The sequence below is a fragment of the Muscardinus avellanarius genome, assembly GCF_963383645.1.
Source record: "Muscardinus avellanarius genome assembly, chromosome: 2".
Lineage (NCBI taxonomy): Eukaryota > Metazoa > Chordata > Mammalia > Rodentia > Gliridae > Muscardinus > Muscardinus avellanarius.
Genome location: NC_137787.1, coordinates 21,031,597 through 21,052,343, shown reverse-complemented (window position 1 = coordinate 21,052,343; position 20,747 = coordinate 21,031,597). Strand labels below are relative to the sequence as shown.

The following is a 20,747-nucleotide window of genomic DNA, read 5'->3' as shown; positions in this document are numbered from 1 at the left end:
AGTTTAGAAATAGATAAGCAGAAAGCTAAACATTCCCCAGATCTTCAGGACCCAGATTCTTAACAGAGACTGACTGCCTCCCGCCTTCTGACTCAATCCAGGGACGGAGCCAGTGGGTGAACTGACGGCCCCGGAGGGAACTCCATCTCTCTTGTTTATTTCCTTTGTCCGCTTGGTGCTATTTAGAGAACAAACACTTCCCTTTTAAAGATAGACAGCATGAAGAACGTGCTGGTCGTTAGGAACCTAGGTTACAGTCGTTGAAGCTGGGCAACTCACCCCACTCAGAGCCTCTTTTCTCCTCTTAGGAAAATAAAGATACTAATAAGGAGCCGGGCGTGGTGGCACTCACTTGTAATCCCAGCAATTGGGAGGCTGAGACAGGAGGATCTCGGTTTGCAGACAGCCTCAGCTACTTAGTGAGGCCCTTTGCAACTCAGTGAGACTCTGTTTCAAAATAAAGAATAAAAATATATATATATATATATATATATATATATATATATATATATATATATATATATAGGGCTGGGCTGTAGCTCAGAGGTAGAATGCAGGTGGGTTCCATCCCTTAGTACTGCAAAAATAAATAAATAATAAATAAATAATGTGCCCAAACTCTGCTAGGGCTGTCATGAACAGAAACCCACTCTGATGAGCTCAAGTCAAAGGAGAGTTGATGAAAACAGATCATCTCGCCACCTTGCAAGGACAGGCACTGAAGTACAGCCTGTCACCGTGGGATCGGAACCGCCCTCTGATGTTACGCCCGTGTGCGGTTCTCTTCAGGGCCATATGTCTCCCCCTGCTGCTCTGTCTGCAGGTCTGCACATCCCCCTGAGGCAGACGGCAGTTTATCCACCAGCCTTAAGCCTTCCGTCCTCACTTAGCAGGGCCTCAGCTTGATAAGGACAGTCTAAGCCAAGTGCGGCAACCTATTGTCCACTTTCCCGGAACCCTTTGCATCCAGTGGTATAAGTGTATATGGTTCTGGCCAAGGAGGCTTAAGAAGTCTGCTGAGAGGTGGACATGGTGACATCAGCCTGTGATCCCAGGACCTGGAAGACTGAGACAGGGGGATTGCAGTTTGGGGGCCAGCCTCTGAAACTTAGTGAGACCTTGTTTCAAAATAAAAAGGGCTGGGGGAGTAGCTCGCAGGCAGAATACCCCTGGGTTCCATCTCGTCAACTCCTGCCAAAAAAAGGAGGAAGAGGAGGGGGAGGAGGAGAAGAAAAAGAGGAGGAAGAAAAAGAGGAGGAGGAGGAGGAGGAGGAGGAGGAGGAGGAGGAGAGAGAACTCTGAAAAATATCACAATTTTCCTAACAAAAGTGAAAAACTGCTTGGTGCCGCCTCTTTCTTCCTTATTGTTCCTTTCTGTGATCGCTAGAGCCGCAGCTGCCGCCTGGACCTAAGGGAAAGTGCAAAAGAATTGATGAAGAGGCCGGCCAGCCTTGGACAGCACTGAGACCCACAACCAACACCAGCCAGCATTCCTGATCAGTAACAAAATCCTTCACCCCCCCCCCCCAGTGGGTTTTGTTTGATTGTTTGTGGATTTGGGAACAGAACCCAGAGGCTCCTCCAAACTACCCCCTAGCCCTGTTTTATTATTTATTTATTTACTTATTTATTTATTTTTTTTTTGGTGGTGCTGGGGTTCCTGGAAGCCCTTCTACCTCAGGGCTACACTCCCAGACCTATTTTATTTTTTGGAAACAGGGTCTCCTAAGCCAGTGAAGCTGGCTTCGAACCTGCGCGATCCTCCTGTCTCCGCCTCCCAAGCGCGGGGATTACAAGCGTGCGCCACCACGCCCGGCTTATTATTTATTTTGAAACAGGGTCTCATTAGGTTCCTGAGGACCTCATTAAGTTGTTAAGGCTGACCTCGAACCTGTGATCTTCCAGTCTCATCCTCCCAAGCCCATCCCTCTGTCTGTTGGTTAGTTAGTTAGTTAGTTTGTTTGTTTTGTGGTGCTGGGGATGGAACCCAGGGACATTCTACCGCTGAGCTACACCTCCAGCCCAATTTCTTCTATTCTTTATTTACCTCTTTAAAAAAAAAAAAAAAGAGGTAGGGGTAAGTGGGCGGTGCTTACGTCATCCCTTACATCATCAGGACACACCTTCTCTTCCTCTTTGCTTCCCACATGCACCTGTGCTACTTTGTCAGGGCTACAAATCAATAAGGGTGGAACCTCCAAAACCATGAACCCAAACAAAATTTTTCTCATTATCAATTAGTTATTTCAAGTCAGGTGTGGTGGCACACACCTGTAATCCTAATACTTGGGAGGCTGGGACAGGAGGATTGCAGGTTGAAGGCCAGCCTCAGCCTCACCTGCTTAATGAAGTCCTTCGCAACATGGTGAAATCCTGTCTTAAAGAATAAAATTGGGCTAAGGATGGGGCTTGGAGGGAGAATGCCTCTGGGATCAATCCCCAGTACTGAGAGAAAAAAAAAGAAAATGGAGAAATATTTTGAAGAAGATAAGGGAAATTCTTTTCCAACTTGAATATCCAGCACAGCTACAAATCAATGTCAGAATATAATTAAGACAAGCCGGGTGTGGCGGTGTACACTTGTAATCCCAGAATTTGGGAGGCTGAGACAAGAGGATCATGGTTCATGGACAGCCTCAGCTACTGACCCTGTTTCAAAGTAAAGAATAAAAAACAGGGCTGGGAGTATAGTTCAGAGGTAGATTTTCCCCTGGGTTCCATCCCCAGTACCGTAAAAAATGTATATATAATTAAGACATTTTCAAGCCAGGCAGGTTGATGCACGCTTGTAATCTCAGTACTTAGGAAGCTGGGGCAGAAGGATCGCAAGTTCACCACCAGCCTCAGCAACATAGTGAGGCCCTTCACAACTTCATGAGACCTTGTTTCAAAATAAGAGAATAAAATGGGGCTGGAGGTGTAGCTCAAAGGTAGAATGTCCCTGGGTTCCATTGTCAGTACCAAATTTTTTATTATATATATATATATATATATATATATATATTTTTTTTTTTTTTAGTGGTACTGGGGTTCCTGGAAGCCCTTCTACCTCCGGGCTACACTCCCAGACCTATTTTATATTTTTGAAACAGGGTCTCTAACGCCAGCGCAGCTGGCTTCGAACCTGCGCGATCCTCCTGTCTCTGCCTCCCAAGCGCGGGGATTACAAGCGTGCGCCACCACGCCCGGCTGTCAGTACCAAATTTTTTAAAAAAGACATTTTCAAGTATGCAAAGATTCTTGGGTGTGTGTGTATGGTACTAGGGTTGAACCAAAGGTGTTCTACCTCTGAGCTACACCCCCAGCCTTTTTCATTTTTTATTTTGAGACAGAATCTTACTAAGTTAGCAGGTGCCTGCCTGGAACCTGCAATCCTCCTGTCTCAGTCTCCTAAGTACTGGGATTGCAGGCATGCACAGACACGAAGCTCAGATATACACAAATTCTAGCAAGAAGTTACTAGAAGAGGTGCTTAAGCAAAACAAGGAACTAGCCAAGAAAGAGGAAGACAGGAGACCTAGGAAACAGACAAAACCAGCCCAGAATAGCAATGTAGGAAAATATCAGAAGGACAGATTGCACCGCAAGTTTGAGAAAGGCCAATCAGATTGAAAGAAAAGAAAGGCAGGCTCTGGGACAGGCTCCAGAGACAAAGTAGAAATTAGATTTGAATATATGAAAAGTATATGGCTATGCTTTTTATTTTTTTCAGTGTTAAGGATTGAATCCAGAGCCTTACAGATATTAGGTAAATGAGCCATATCCCATCCCTTATTGCTAGACTCTTTTTTCTCTTCTTTTCTTTTTTCTTGTTACTGGGGATTGAACCCAGACACACTCTACCTTCAATCTACATTCCCAGTCTTATTGTACTTTATTTTTATATTTATTTATTTATTTATTTATTTATTTATTTATTTATTTATTTATTTAGTGTTGCCTGGGATTGGACCTAGGTGCATTCTTCCTCCCAGCTACACCCCCAGCCCTTGTGTGTGTGTGTGTTTGTGTGTGTTTGTGTGTGTGTGTGTGTGTTACTGAGGATGCAACCCACTGGCATTCTACCTCCGAGTGACACCCCCAGCCCTATTTTTTATTCTTTATTTTGAGGCACAGTCTCGCTAAGTTGCAGAGGCCTCACTAAGTAACTGAGGGTGTCTGTGAACCACAGTCATCCTGTCTCAGCCTCCCAAATGCTGGGATTACAAGTGTGCGCCACCACGCCCGGCTTGATTTTTTATTCTTTATTTTGAAACAGGGTCTCACTAAGTTGTGGAGGCCCTCACTAAGTAGCTGAGGCTGGCTGCAAACCTGGGATCCTCCTGTCTCAGCCTCCCAAGTACTGGGATTACAGATGTACGCCACCATGCCTGGCTTTTTTTTTTTTTTTTTTTTTTTGTAGTACTGGGGATAGAACCCAGGGGCATTCTACCTCCAAGCGACACCCCCAGCCCTATTTTTTTTATTTTTTATTTTATTTTTGTTGGTACTGGAGGTTAATAAAAGTTTCACGATTTGCTTGAATCTCCGATCCTGTCTCAGCCTCCCAAGTACTGCGATAACAGGTGTATGTCATCATGTCTGGTTCAAAATCTGTCTTTAGAAAAAAATTTTTTTTGCTTTAGCCAGGAGTAGTGGTGCATGCTTGTAATCCCAGTACTTGGGAGACTGAAACATGAGGATTGCAGGTTCAAGGCCAGGCTCAGATACTTAGTGAGGATCTCCACAACTTAGTGAGGCCCTGTTTCAAAATAAAAAAATAAAAAACAGGCTGGGAGTGTAAGTCAGAGGTAGAATGCCCCTGGGTTAAATCTTTAGTACTAAAAAAAAAAAAAAAAAAACTGCTCTAAAGGGCTGCCTGGGCTTTGATGATAGGACTAGGTTTTTTGTTCATTTTTAAATAACTCCTCCCCAATACTAAAAAATAAAAGTAATTTCTCTTTGTGTGTGTGTGTGGTACTGAAGATCGAGTCTAGAGACATTCTACCTCTGAGCTATACCCCCAGCCCTATTTTATTTTTATTTTGAAACAGGGTCTCATTAGGTTGTGAGAATGACTACTTACGGAGGCTCTCCTTGAACCTGCAATCCTCCTAAATCTCCCGAGCACTGGGATTACAAGCCTGCGCCACCATGCCAGGCTTAAGTAAAGTCATTTCACTGCATGCAGAAAGGACTCTACTAAGTTTGTTATACTCTCCATAAAAGAAGGAAAATGCAAAACAGGGTACACAGGCACAAGGTACAGACGTGCCACCTAGATGAATTCAGATTCTGCAAGCAGATGAGTAGGAAGAAATGTTCCTAACAGAAGTAATGGAAAACTTGAGAATATTCCAGAGCACCCGAGGCAGCTCCCCAGGCACAGAGGTGGAGGCATGACAGGAATCCAGACCGGCCCTGTAGGTTGCCCAATAGATGACCATTCATCCCTTTCCTTCATTGCCGTGTGTGTGTGCGTGTGTGTGTGTGTGTGTGTGTGTGTGTGTACTGGGGATGGAACCCAGGGGCATTCTACCTCCAAGCTACACCCTAGCCCTGTTTTATATTTTATTTTTAAATAGGGTCTCACTGAGTTGCAAAGGGCCTCACCAAGTAGCTGAGGCTGTCCTCGAACCTCAATCCTCCTGTCTCAGCCTCCCAAATGCTGGGATTACAAGTGTGCACTGCCACTCCCGGCTTCTTCATTGCCTTTTAACAATGAGCAGTTACAGAATTGAGAAATTGTTTCCTTTACTAGACTACTAACTCCAGGAGGCAGGTCCTTGTCTATTTCATTCACCACTGCATCCCCAGCACAGAGCAAGATCCCATTAAATATTTGTTGAAATGAATCCATGATGGTATCCCTAGATAACCATTAGTCCGGGAAAGGGACACCCACAGCGAACAAGCTAGAGCTGGCCTCAGAGAAGAGAGGGAGGGAACAGCTGGACAGTGAGGCAGGACTTGAGGAATGACAGGTCGCGGAAGACCTGCTCTCAGAGGCCGCACGTGATGGGGTTCTGTGGGAAAATAGAGGCGGGGCAGTGGCATCACGCACGCGCACTCGCGGCCTCGGGTCCCTGGGCGCGCCTGCGCGCGCGCGCACGAGACGTCGGAGCGGAAATGGCTGCGCGGGGCCGCGCGTCCGGGCGGCGAGCGGAAGTGGGTGTGAGAGCGGAAGTGGCCGGCGAGAGCCGGGGGCTGGGCGGGGACCGGGCTGGTCGGGGAGGCGGCAGCGGCGGCGGCGGCTCGGCAGGCGGGTGCAGGCTTCGGGGCCAGGTCTGCCGGGTGGGTGGGCGTCTCCACAGGCAGTGCGGGAGCGGGCCGGCGCGCGTCTTCCCCTCCTGCCCACCTCGGCCCCTCTCCGCTCTCCCTAGCCTCCTACCCCACCCAGCCCCCCTCCTCAGGGGGCAGCGGGGCTGCTCCCTCTGTCCTTCCCTCCCTTACCCACCCTCACCGGCCCTTGTTTCTCCTTCCCCTGCCCGGGGCAGCCGCCGCCATGATCCTGCTGGAGGTGAACAACCGCATCATCGAAGAGACGCTCGCGCTCAAGTTCGAGAACGCGGCCGCCGGGTGAGCGCGCGCCCGGGCCGGGGGTGGCGGGGGAGGCAGAGCTGACCCCAGTTGAACCCCAGTGTCGTCCAGCCCCCAAGCCTGGAGGAGAGAGACGGAGGGCCGGGCAGGGCGTAGGGGCTGCCCCGGCCGGGTAGACGTGGGAGGCCGCTGGGCGCGGTGGGGTGAGGGGCAGAGATGCGTGGGGAGAGGCTCGGAGCAGGGATGCGGAAGCAGCGAGTGGACCGCAGCGTGCCGGCCTGAGCACGGGGACCTGTGGGACGTGAGGGCAGCCGGGAACCCACTTGCTTCTGTATTCCCGTCATTGTTCCGAATCTGGAGAGAGCCTCTTTGGGATTGGGTTGGAAGGAGATCCAGGAAACCCCAGGAATGGAGGTGGGAAGAAGATACCGGCCCGGATCACCACCGGCGTTCAGGTTCCCCACCCCCACCTCCTCTAGAAGGAGCAGGAGGAAGACTGAACGCAGACCTAGTCTTGCAGCCAGAAAAAAAGCCATCTCCCCAGCGTCCTTTCCCCGAACTCTCCTGTGAGCGACACTGGCCATTTTGTTATATATTTCTCAAGCAAAGCTAATGGTCGTTTCATCCACTCTTTTCCTTACCTTTCTTCCGTGATTCTAATGCTCTTTCACGCCACCTCCCCCCATCCAGCCCTTATCTGTTTGTGTTTTAAATTTTTATACAAAACACCTCCTAGTCTGCAATTTCTTCTGTGATAATCCTGGTCCAGTGATAGCTCTTAAGCCTCCGGATTCTATGAAGTTCTTAGATAACCTTTTTTTTTTTTAACATTGGTCTTCTAAAGATGGACTTGGGACATATTCTGAGACAGCCTTCTCAGTCAGACACATTTCAGAGACAAACATCGTTCTCCCTCAAAGCTGCTTTTCCTTTCGAATATATTTAAAACCAGAGCGAAGGTATTGGGTTTTAGCTTCTAACTTAAAGGGCTTGCCAGTGGTCCTTTTGCCTCATTTCCCCATCTGTAAGGATGGCGATTTACATCTTGGTTTCATTTCACAGTTAGGAAATAAGTACAAACTTTCTGGTGAATTGGGAACTAGAAATAGGAAGGTGAGTACTTGGAGATCCATGGAAGGGAAAAGAAAGCAGATAGATGGGGAATTTTAGGTGGTCATAGTAGGCTTGTGGCTTGCAGGCATTAAAGCACTAACCCACCGCTTAAACTGAATATACAGTGTGCCCTATTTTATAAGGTCACAGATTTTATCTGTAAAACAAAGCACTACCTTACTTGAAGTATGCATGCAGTGGGCAGTCCTGTTACCTGCCAGGAGCAGCGGATGCTTTTATTTTAGCCTGACTTGCTGCTTCTCTTTGGCCTTTCTGAATCAGTTCCTTTGTGTTTTAAATATTCAAAGTGAATCAGTCTAGGGTCTTATTTTCGGTGATTGCCATGTACTTTTTCTGAGTAGTGTAACACATAGGAGGAAGTTGGATTCACTTCTGCATTTTCGCAACTGATCTTAATGAATTCTCAAGTCCAGACTAGTAAAGAATGAGACCTGGGTGGTTATAAGCTGATCTACAAGATAAGTGGTTGTGTGTTTCAAGTGCAGTCATGCCTTTTGATGCAGTATTTCACATTTGTGTATTAGTAATTTGTGATTTCAAAATGTGGCACAATTATCCAAAACTTGACTTAACTCTTTCTTTTAGAAAACTCTTCTTAAGAAGAACAGCTAACCCTTTCAAAGGGACTAAAATAGGCTCTCAAATTTGGAAGTCATAAAGTTTAATTACCAGAACATTTTTTTGAGGGGGGATGCTGGAGATTGAGCCCAGGGGCATTCTACCTCTGAACTACACCCCCCACTCCTATTTATTTATTTATTTATTTATTTATTTTTCAGTACTGGGAATGGAACCCAGGAGCATTCTACCTCCAAGCTACACTCTCAGCCCTATTTTTTATTCTCTACTTTAAAACAGGGTGTCACTGAGTTGCAAAGGACCTCACTAAGTAGCTGAGGCGGTTGTGAACCGCAGTCTTCCTGTCTCAGACTCCGGAATGCTGGGATTACAAGAGTACGCCACCACACCCGGCTTTTATTTTTATTTTGAAATAGGTCCTCACTAAGTTGTGGAGGACCTACCTAAATTGCTGAGACTGGATACAAACCTGCAATCCTCCTATCTCAGCCTCCCAAGTATTGTAATTACATGTATGGCCACCACTGGGCTCAGGATATTTTTTATGAAGATATACATTGTAACATTGCTGAATATAGGGGATTAGTAAACTTTGTCTTTTATTCTGGCCCATCTCCCTTTTGAGATGTCACTTTAAATAAATGAGCACAAAACCGTTCTGCTGAAAATTATTTTCTAAATCTTTGAAAAGAGACCATGGTACTATGCCTAGTAAGTAAAGCTTTCTTAGGACTGTAAATGTTCCACCCAAGAGAGGCCTGCTTTCCAAGCAAGCCTGTTTCCAGCTGTACTAAGAAGGTGAAGCTGGGTGTGGTGGTGCATGCATGTAATCCCAGCATCCAGGAGGCGGAGACCTGAGGATCAGACTGGGGATCGGGGTTCAGGGCCAGCCTCAGCTACTTAGGGAGGCCCTTTGCAACTCAGTGAGACCCTGTTTCAAAAAAGGAAAATAGGATCGGGAGTATAGCTCAGAGGTAGAATGCCCATGGGTTCTATCACCAGTACTGAGAAAAAAAAAAAAAGGTGAGGCATGCCTGTAGGAGATTTGCAACAAGAGTAACTTGTGTGATTATCGTAAACATTTATGGGATTCTACCAGTGCTTATTACTAATCATCAATAGAAGAAAAAAAAAAGAGGCCTTTCTGAGAGACCATATTAGCAAAGCTGTGGGAGAGCTAAGGGATGAATTGTGTTCGAGTGGAGATCAGAGAAAGATGTTCAAGGGAGTAGCTTGGAGGAGAAACCCTGGAGGTTTGAGAGGCTTCTGCAAGTGTGGGAACCTGCTGGAAGAGGTCATCTCCACCCTGCATTTTACACTTCTCAGAATAAACCAGTTGGGGAAATGATGGTTCAGAGCAGCCTTTTCCAGAGTACATCTTCTAGTTCTGCAGTGTTGCAATAGGCATTCACTACATGTGGCTGTTTAAATTTAAATAAAAATTAAAATGAGAGCCGGGCACATGTTTGTAATTCCAGTACTTGGGGGCTGAGACAGGAGGATGGCAACCTCTCAGCCAGCCTCAGCTACTTAGGCCCTGTGCAACTTAGTGAGACCTTGTTTCAAAATAAAATAACAAGATAAGGTTAAGAATATAGCTCTGAGGTAGAATGTCCCTGGGCACCATCCTCAGTACCACAAAAAAAAGAGAGAGAGAGAGAGAGGAGGAGAAGGAGGAGGAGGAGGAGGAAAAAAAAGTGAAGTAACATTGAGTTCCTCGGTCACACTAGCCATATTCCTAGTGTTCAGTTTCCATGTGTATCTAGTAGCTGCTCTATTTGGACAGTGCAGATGTAGAAAGTTTCTGTTCTACAGAATGTTCTATTGCACAGCTGACAGCACTGATCAGCTAACTGAAAATGAAAGCATGAGATCCTTGTCACCCTCTCCACCAAATGCTGGGGTGTTCACAGGGCATTGTGTCCTAGACAGCACTTAACCACTGAGCTACAGCTGAGCTACATAATCCCAGGCTTCATGAGATATCTTAAAAGTAACTTTGTGGCATATACTTCAGATTACAGTTGCGCTATCTTTACTTTTGAGGGTTTCTTTTTTTTTTTTTTTTTTTTTTCTTTTTGGTGGTGCTGGGGATGGAAACCCCACCCTCAGCCCAATTTTTTATTATTGTTGTTTTTATTCTGAAACAGGGTTTCACTAAGTTGCACAAGGCCTCACTATAAGTAGCTGCAGTTAGCCTTGAAACTGTGGTCCTCCTGTCAAAGCCTCCCAAGTACTGGAGTTTGATTTATTTTTATATTTTTATTGATGCATAGTAGTCATACATCTTACTGGAGGTTGATTTTTTTTTTTTTTAATGATGCCTCTCAGATCATCTTACTGGATCTTTTTGCCTGTGACAGCCTACTAAAAGTCTGAACTTAGCCAGGCGTGGTGGTACATGCTTGTAATCCCTGTGCTTGGGAGACAAAGACAGGAGGATCACGCAGGTTCCTCCTGTTTCCAAAAATAAAAAAGTATAAAATAGGTCTGGGAGTGTAGCCCAGAGGTAGAAGGGTTTCCAGGAACACCAAAATAAATAAATAAATAAATAAATGTCTGAACTTCTTCTGGGTAAAGCAATTCTATTATCTATTACTGCTTAAGAATATATTGGGTCACAACCTTTTGGGGTGTGCATGTTTGTGGTACTGGGGATTGAACCCAGGGCCATTATATCCCCAAGCTACGCTCCCAGCCCTTTTTATTTTGAAACAGGGTCTAATGAAGTTGCCGAGGGAATTGCTAAGTTGCTGAGGCTGGCCTCGAACCTGTGATCCTCCTATTGCAGTCTCCCAAACACTGGGATTACAGGTGTATGCCACCATACCCGGCTCACAATAACCTTTTAATTTGGAGGCAGTTCTGACAAAGTTTAAGATTGGTTTTAAGCCGGGCGTGGTGGCGCACGCTTGTAATCCCCGCGCTTGGGAGGCTGAGACAGGAGGATCACGCAGGTTCGAAGCCAGCCTCAGCTACTTAGTGAGGCTCTCAGCAACTGAGTGAGACCCTGTTTCCAAATAAAGTATAAAATAGGTCTGGGAGTATAGCCCGGAGGTAGAAAGCCTCTGGGTTCCACCCCAGTACCACTTAAAAAAAAAAAAGTTTGGTTTTAAACAAATTGCTTCTTTTTCCTGCCACAATCCCGGAGAGTGGCTTATTTGAACTATCCATATACATGTCTTCATTATTAGTAAAGTGTCTTCCTGACAGCCTGCAAGAGAATGTGGTTGATTAAAAAGCTTTACCCAACACCACAAATAACATCATGCACAGGTTTTATCAACAGCATTGCCTTTTGACTTAGTAATTTCTACCCAGACCCCCCAGTTAAGGCAGAAGTAATCTGGCAAATTGATTGAATTCCTTTGTTGCCATATCCACACACCAAGAACCTTTTGAGCCTCAGAAGCAAGGCCTGTCAACTCAGCACAGTCTGGAGTCCAGGACCGAGGCAGCGCCGCCAGAGGCAGGGTGCCGTCGGTTTGAAGTGCCTGCTGGCTTCCTGCCAGGGCCTGTTCATGTTGCGGGATCGAGGGTTTGTGAGGGGAGGGAGGCTCCGTACGCAGGCAGTGCCAGTGGGGGTGGCGGGGGACTGTGGGAGGAGAAGTTTGAGAAAGGAATAAATTAAGTCTTGTTGATACCTTGTTCTCATTCCCAGATAGGCTGCATATGTCCTCAGAGAGACAGACCGTTTGAAGTGTATCAGAATTAGGACATTGTTTAAGCGTTTAGAAAAAGCGGAGTGTAGTGTCTGACTCACCGAGCGCTGGTTGGTCTTTTTACAGGACGTTCTAGGTCCGCGCTGCTGCCCGTCCTCCGGCTTCCTTGGGACCACTTTGGGCCTGAGAGCGGCACTCCACCAGACGGTTTCTGTAGCCATGGCTCTGTAATTTCAGTCGTCTTTGTTTCGCCAGCATTGTCAATATACATATAGTTCGTTTTATAAATGTCTTTTAAGGAAAAAAATGAAGGCAACTAAAAATGATTTTGGGGTTCTTTAGAAGCTTGTGACCTTTCTGACAGTGAGTCAGCTCTGGAATTCTTTGTTCTCCACATTTTGAGATAGAGCTTAGCAAAGAGACCACTTCTTCTCCTGTGCGATCTGCTTGATAGGTTTTCCTCAGAAAGAATGACGGGAGCCTTGTGGAGGAGAGTGATCAGACCTTAGAGTGAGCCGAGCTCAGTAAGTCCTATAACTCAGAGTACAGAGGGGATAGCTAGATGAGGGGCACAAACGCCCCAGTGGGAAATTAGGGCCTAGGACGTACTCAGGGGTAAAAACTCCAGTGTTCCTAATGAAAAAAGGAAAATTAGATATACAGTTGCCAGGAGTTTTTATTGACCAATTGTTGACATTCCAGAAGCTTCCTTAGAAAAAAGTAGAAGGGCGTGGTGGCGCATGCCTGTAATCCCCGCGCTTGGGAGGCAGAGACGGGAGGATCGCGCAGGTTTGAAGCCAGTCGCGCTGGCTTAAGAGACCCTGTTTCAAAAATAGATAAAATAGGTCTGGGAGTGTAGCCTGGAGTAGAAAGGCTTCCAGGAACCCCAGTACCACCACCAAAAAAAAAAAAAAAGTTATTTTTGGAACTGAGGGTTAAACCCAGGGCATTTACCTCTGAGCTACACCCCAGCCCAATTTTTTATTCTTTATTTTATAACAGGGTCTTACTGAGTTGCAAAGGACATCATTAAGTAGCTGTGGCTGTCCTTGAACCACGATCCTCCTGTCTCAGCTGCCCAATGCTGGGATTATGCCACCACACCCGGCTCCTGTTGTTTATTCTTTATTTTGAAACAGAGTCTCATTAAGTTGTAGAGGACCTCACTGAGCAGCTGAGACTGGCTGTGAGCCTGCAGTCTTTGTCTCAGCCTCCCAGATACTGGGATTACAAGTGGGTGCCACCACACTGGGCGGGATTTTTTTCCTATGGGATTTTAAGGACTAGTTTGTGAAGTCCAGCTGAATGAACTGTGTTTTAGTGTCTTGATGAGTTGTCCTAGCAGTAACCCTGAGGACCATCCAGCTGGCTTGTTCTTGAATTCCAGGAATTACAACAGTCTGATGCTAATGGGAGTCCTATTTCTCCTTGTAGGAACTGCTAATCAATTCCCGATTCTGAGAGCTAACATGCAGCTTCAAAATCTGGTCTCTGACTCCTTCCAGAACAACAACTAATTTGTTCATCATTGTCTGTGAGCTAGGCACTGCATTACACACTTCAACAGATTTATTTATTTAATTTTTGCAGAGCTGGGGATTGGACCCAGGGGCATTATACTTTCAAGCTACACCCCCAGCCAGGGTCTCACTAAGCTGTGGAGGGCCTCACTAAGTAGCTGAGGTTGGCCACACACTTGCTATCCTCCTATCTCAGCCTCCCAAGTACTAGGATTACAAACGTGTTCCATCACGTGTGGCTCGTTGAATTTCAAAATGTACCTGTGTGGCAGATAATAGATCCCATGACACTTGAAAATTAGGGTCTTAGGGATTGTGCGGGTATAGACATGACCGTGCTAAGGATTGTGCTGGGATTCTGTCGCTTTGATTCCTGACCTTTATCATACGGCGGGACATGGTCGTTCTTGATATGGCATGTGTGGGTAGGTGGCCTGGCCTAAAGCTTCTGCCACTGTTGCTCTGAGGACTGTGGAGATCATTCTCTCAGCATCTCTGTAATTTAGTTGTGATCCTTTGCTGTGCCTCATTGCAGGTTCCATGGCAGCTCTGTGAGGTGGGTGTGTTATCCCTGTTTTATTGAAGATGAACGTGAGGGTCAGCCAATTTCATTATCTTTGCCCGTGGTCACATGGCCAGTAAGTGACAGAGCTCAGAACAGCCAACTCTCAAGGTTTTGCTTTGTAAACTCACCCATTGCACCTGAAATTTTGGAGGACAGTAGACCAGTAAAGGAATAACTATTTACCTTTTTTGCCTATTAAATGGTATTCTTTCACCCCAAAGCAGTCTTTTCTACCCCTCTGTTGCCGTAATGTTAAACTACAAAAATACAATAATAAACCCCTGATCTTGGGATTGAGACACGACCCTGTTATGGCATGTCTCCCACTCAGCAGCCTCCTTGTTGGGGACAGAATTGTTAGCCCTGTAACTCCCAGGCGACTTCTCAAGTCTCCTGTGACCCAATGTCCTCAGCAGACTTTCTCTTCAAACCTTTCTTGTGCAGCCATGAATAATAAACTAAAATATTCATGGCAGTGATTTGACACTCCTAAGTCAAGCAGGAAACCACTTAGAATCGATCTTGGCAAATTTTCTCTGTGTTCAGAGAACTTTAAGCCTGGAGAAATTGAAAACTTTGGAGTCAGAATGTTTATACCTTGGAATCCCAAGGTTCTGTGTGCGTGTGCGTGCGTGCGTGCGTGCGTGCGTGTGGTGTTGGGGATGGAACCCAGGGGCATTCTACCTCCAAGCTACACCCCCAGCCCTATGTTTTATTCTTTATTTTGAAACAGGGTCTCATTGAGTTGCAAAGGGCCTCACCAATAGCTGTGGATGTGTGTCCTCAAGCTGTGATCCTCCTGTCTCAGCCTCCCAGATGCTGGGATTACAAGCACACGCCATCACGCCCGGGTCCAAGGTTCTTTTTTAATTGTTGGTTTTTCTCTGGTCATGTAATGAAGTGGGAGAGAAAGAAACTGAGCCCTCCCTTGACTGAGCAGAAGCCTGAAGGTTAGGGGGCCGGTAACCACCTATCAAGTGAAGCAGTGTGGACTTTATAAACTCCCTGACTCAAGCACAGCCAGCCTTCCCCGGGGAAGCATACCTTGCTGCTTCTCCCCTTGGCCATCCTCTTAGTATGTCATTTGGATGGGCCATAGATTGCGTCTCCTTTTCTTTTCCTGTGCGCTTGTGTTCTAGAGGTGGAGAATGGTGGTTGGCATTGCCCTTTTGTTTCCTGGCTGTAGTTTCAAAGTGAAAGATCAGAAACAGTTTCCATTTTCATCTAGCTCTTTTCTCATATTCTCACCTCACTGCTTCTCCATCAGTCCACTCGATGCTTCCGTTGTAGAGACAGATACCCAGCTTGTATTTTCTGTCATAGATAGCTTGGAAGAAGCTGGGGGTAATGAGGACTGAACTCAGGTGCATTCTACCTCCAGGCTGCACCCCAGCCCTATTTTTTTTTTTTTTCCTCAGTACTGGGGATGGAACCCAGGGGCTATACTCTCGGACCTATTTTCTGTTTTATTTGGAAACAGGGTCTCACTAAGTTGCAGAGGGTCTCAGTAAGTAGCTGAGGCTGGCTTTGAACCTGTGATCCTCCTGTCTCAGCCTCCCAAGTACTAGGATTACAAGTATGCACCACCACACGCTGCTCCAGCCATGTTTCTTTTATTTTTGAAACAGGGTCTCACTAAGTTGCAGAAGCCCTTGCTAAGTAGCTAAGGCTGGCCTCAAACCTATAATCCTTCTGTCTCAGCCTTACAAGTACTGGGATTACAAGTGTGCACCACCATGCCGAACTTTTTCTTTCTTTCTTTTTTTTTTTTTTTCTTTCTTTTTTTGTTGTACTGAGGATTGAGCTCAAGGGCATTCTACTTCCAAGCTACACCCCCAGCCCTATTTTTTATTCTTTATTGGTGTGTGTGTGTGTGTGTGTGTGTGTACCCCGGCCCTATTTTTTATACTTTTTTTTTTTCGTTTTGTGGTGCTGGGGATGGAACCCAGGGGCATTCTACTTTCGAGCCACACACACCCACAGCCCGATTTTTTATTCTTTATGTTGAAACAGGGTTTCACAAAGTTGTGGAGGGCCTCACTAGGCTGTGAATCTGTGATCCTCCTATCTCAGCCTCCTAAGTACTGGGATTACAAGTGTGTGCCACCATGCCTGGCTTCAACCCATTTTTATTTTTTATTTGGAAACAGGATCTTGCCAAGTTGCTGAGGCTGTCTTTGATCCTGGGATTCTCCCATTTTAGCCTCCCGAGTACTGGGATTACAGGTGTGTGCCACCTCACCCAGCTCTTCTCCCATTTTATAGATGAGAAAAACAAAGGTGTAAGGATGTTAATTCATTCCAAATCATAAGCATGATAAAAGGGCTTAAGTTGGAAACGGGTGTCTTGACTGTTCTCCTTAGTGATTCCATTGTTATCTTGTGTGTAACTTTCTCCATAAGTACAGAACTGGGATTTCAGAATAAAACTAAGGTAGAACCAAAGAGGGGCCTCATGAAGGAGAGTGGTAAGTTCTTTGGTGATATGCGGGAAGAAGGAAAGATGTGTAGGAAAACTTGCAGATGGTCTTAGAAACAGAACAGAACTTGATGTTGTTTATGCCCCCAAATCATCCCTTCACGTTAAGCAAATTAAAACTGTTCTACAATACACTTAGGCGTTGCTTGCTGAATGTGTTACTCCCATCGCCACTGTCTTGTGGGGGAGGCATCGAACATAAGACGGTGTTTCATGGTTGACATAGTCGAGCTCTCAGGAAATTCAGAGCTAAAATGAGCACTGACCATGGCAAGAGATTGAACAGTAGATACAAACGAAAGCGGTAGCTCCCCTGCCTCCCCACCCACACTTGAAGCAAGTCCAAAGGTTCAGGTGCATGAGAAACCGGATTGTACTTATCTTTAACATTAAGCCTGAGATATATGCAGATAATCTGATCTTAAGTCAAGCTCAGGAGCCTTTCAAAGTCCCCTTAAAGGCGAGCAGCAGTAGTTGTTTAATTAAGGGTCTTTTTGTTTTGTTTTACAGAAACAAACCAGAAGCAGTAGAAGTAACATTTGCAGGTGAGTGTCTTTATCTCAACCTTTTTTTTTTTTTTTTTTTTTTTTTTTGATGATACTGGGGGTGGAACCCAGAGGCTTTCTACCTCCAGGCTATACTCTCAGACCTATTTTTTTTACATTTTATTTGAAAACAGGGTCTCACTAAGTTGCTGAGAGCCTCACTAAGTAGCTGAGGCTGGCTTTGAACCTGTGCGATCCTCCTGTCTCAGCCTCCCAAGCCTGGGGATTACAAGTGTGCGCCACCACGCCCAGCTTATCTCAACCTTCTTAATAGATGGTACAATAAATAATAATACTGTAGCCAGCATGGTGACTGCATCCCTGTGATCTCAGTTCTGGTGAGGCTGACACAGGAGGATTGCAGGTTTTAGGCCAGCCTCGGCAGCGAGGGCCTTATTGTAGATGACCGTTTCATGAATTTAATCCATCGGTGACTGACTTCAGAGTCTGGTGGACTTAGATGAGATACTTCCTGATGCCTTCGAAGTTCTGGGTTCCTTTTAAATTTGGAAATACTACAGCATCTTCCACTAGCCCTTATCTTAGTTTGCGCACATTGGAGTCCTGGAGAAATGAGCACACTAGAGCCCTGTTCAAGTCAGTGCGATGTTGCTACTTTCTCTCTGTGGAAAGAGCTGGGTGCTGCCGGGTGTGGTGGCGCACGCTTGTGATCCCAGGCGCGAAAGGCTCAGACAGGAGGATTGCGGGTTTGTGACCAGCTGGCTACCTAGTAAGGCCCTCCGCAGCTTAGATGCTGTTTCAAAATAAGGAATAAAAAAAATAGGGCTGGAGGTGTAGCTTGGCGGCAGAAAGCTCTGGGTTCAATCCCCAGTCCCTTAAAAGAAAAATAAGAATTGGATGATGATACGGCTTGCTTGCTGTTTAAGCTATGAGGACTCATACACTCATCCTCTGTAATGTGAGTGCCCAACTAACTGATCTCGAAAGGCTTCAGCTGAGTGCCATGGAAGGCACATGGTCCCTCTCCTCCCTACCTTCTTAGCAGCGCCACCTCTCCGTCTCTTTTGCCAACTCTGTATAATGACACTCAGCACCTAGCTCCAGAAGTCGCACAGACTGAATCAGTCTGCTGTATACTGCGGGAAGAGAGAGCCCAAAATGGGGCGAGGTCTGTAGATTAGAAGAAACTTAAAAGAGAACCATATACAGTGGCAAGGTCTTCTATGGAGGCTGGACAAGGTGTTGCACACCCGTAATCCCAGGACGTGGGAGTCTGAGACAGGAGGACCACATGTTCAAGAAAAGACTCAGCAAGCAGTGAGATTCTCATCACCTAATGAGACCCTGTTTCAAAATAAAAATAAAGTAGAGCTAGGGGTGTAGCTCGGAGGTAGAATGCCTTTGGGTTCAATCCTCAGTACCACAAAAAAAAAAAAAAGATCTTCAATCCTAATTCAAACTAGACAACAGTGTTACAGATTTCCTTTTTATTTATTTATTTATATATATTTTTTGGTGATAGTGGTACTGGGGATTGAACCACAGGGCATTTTACCTTCAAGCTATACCTATTTTTAAACAATCTCTCCAGGTTGACAAGAGTCTCACTACTTGCTAAGACTCCTCAAACCTGTGATCCTCCTATCTCAGCCTCCCACATACTAAGATTACAGGAGTGCACCACCACACCCATACACCCAGCTCAGAATTCTTTTTTTTTTTTTTTTTTTTTTTTTTTGTGGGTATGGGGATGGAACCCAGGGGCATTTGACCTCCGAGTTATACCCCCTGTCCTAGTTTTTATTCTTTAATTTGAAATAGGGCCTCACTAAGTAGCTGAGGCTGTCCTTGAACTGCGATCCTCCAGTCTCAGTCTCCTGAATGCTGGGATTACAAACGTGCGCCACCACACCCGGTTTTTCAGAATTCATATTTTAACAGTTGACTGGATATTTGATATTTTTAAAAAATTTTGGCATGGCAGTGGTGTTGTAGTTAGGTTTTTACAAGAGTCTTCTTTATCTCTCAAAGTTGAAGTTCTTTTAGAACCCAGATGTGGTTAGAGTAAGAATACTTTTGTAAGCTGGTCATGGTGGCACACGCTTGTAATCCCAGCATTCGGGAGGCTGAGACAGGAGGATCGCGGTTCGCGGCCAGCCTCCTCTGCTTAGTGAGGCCCTTCGCAATTCAGTGAGATCCTCTTTAAGATAAAGAATAACAAATAGGGCAGGGGGTGTAGCTCGGAGGTAGAATGCCCCTGGGTTCCATCCCCATCCCCAGTACCACACACACAAAAAAAGTATAGCTAGTCACTGAGTAATTCTGTCCTGTTGTTTCTGCTGACTTCTCACGTGGATTTAAAGTAAACATTATTTACATGCCTTCTCATCTTGGCCATCCTTATGGTCTCTAAGGCAGGTACTTAAGAAATTTTACTTGTTCTTACAGATTTTGATGGTGTCCTCTATCATATTTCAAATCCTAATGGAGACAAAACAAAAGTAATGGTCAGCATTTCTTTGAAATTCTACAAGGAACTTCAGGCGCACGGTGCTGATGAGGTAAGTTCCACATCCGTGGGACTCCTGTTTATCCCATACCTTTTGTTGGCAGCTTGCCACTCAAGATCCATGACCCTGAATCGCTCCACGGCTATGAGATGCTCTGCACAGCTCGCACAGCTAACCAAGGACTCTTGGCTTCATTTCCCAGAGTGATATGCAGAAATATGTTTCCCAGAGCCTGGTGTGGTGGCACACCCCTGTAATCCCAGTACTTTGGAGGCTGAGACAGGAGGATTGCAGGTTCACGGCCAGCTTCAGTAATTAATAAGGCCCTCTGTGACTTATTGAGACTCTGTTTCAAAATAATAGAATAGAACTGGTGTAGCTCAGAAGTAGAATGCCCCTAGGTTTATTCCCTGTACCACAAAAAAGAAAGAGAAGGATGTGTCCCAGAAAAAGGTTTTAGCTGTGTGTGTGTGTGTGTGTGTGTGTGTGTGTGTGTGTGTGTGTGTGTGTTAGAGAGAGAGAGAGAAGAAGAGAGAAGAGAGAGAGGGAGATGTGGTGTTGGTGGGGTATTGGGGATTGAGCCCGGGAGCATTCTATCTCTGAGCTATTCCTCTAGCTCTATTTTATTTTTATTTGGAAATAGGGTTGATGAGAGTCTGACCAGCTGAGACTATCCTTGAACCTGTGATCTTCCTGTCTCGTCTTCCTAAGTACTGAGATTACAGGCATGTGCCACCACATAGCTTTTCAGTCTTTCTCTCTCTCTCTCTCTCTCTCTCTCTCTCTCTCTCTCTCTCTCTCTCTCTCTTTTTTTTTTTTTTGGTGCTAGGGGCATTATACCTCCAATCTATACTCCCAGCCCAATTTTCTATTTTTGAAACAGGGTCTCACTAAGTTGCAGAGGGCCCCACTAAATAGTTGAGGCTGGCCACAAACCTGGATCCTCCTGTCTCAGCCTCCCTAGTACTGGGATTACAAGCGTGCACCACCACACCTGACTTCCCAGCCTCATTTTCTAGTTTTCTTGTGAGGCAAGGTTTTACTAAGTTTCCCAGGCTGACCTCAAACTTTCTATCCTAAGCCGGGCTTGGTCGCACACGCTTGTAATCCCAGCATTTGGGAGTCTGAGGTGGGAGGATCATGGTTCGTGGACCACCTCAGCTACTTAGTGAGGCCCTTTGTAACTCAGTGAGACCCTGTTTCAAAACAAAGAATAAAAACTAAGGCTGAAGGTGTAGCTCAGAGGTAGAATGCCCCTGGGTTCCAACCCAAG

General features: G+C 45.8%; 1 protein-coding gene across 1 annotated transcript in view; it reads left to right on the top strand.

Annotated features, from left to right (window-relative positions):
* The first annotated feature begins 6,225 nt into the window (after positions 1–6,225).
* ARPC2 (actin related protein 2/3 complex subunit 2) overlaps positions 6,226–20,747 on the top strand; it is a 39,699-nt gene continuing 25,177 nt past the window's right edge. Inside the window, exons 1-4 of the mRNA XM_080719843.1 lie at positions 6,226–6,264; positions 6,477–6,558; positions 16,969–17,003; positions 19,413–19,525. Coding sequence (XP_080575969.1) covers positions 6,485–6,558; positions 16,969–17,003; positions 19,413–19,525 — 222 coding nt within the window. The 5' untranslated portion in view covers positions 6,226–6,264; positions 6,477–6,484. The remainder of the gene's footprint in view (positions 6,265–6,476; positions 6,559–16,968; positions 17,004–19,412; positions 19,526–20,747) is intronic.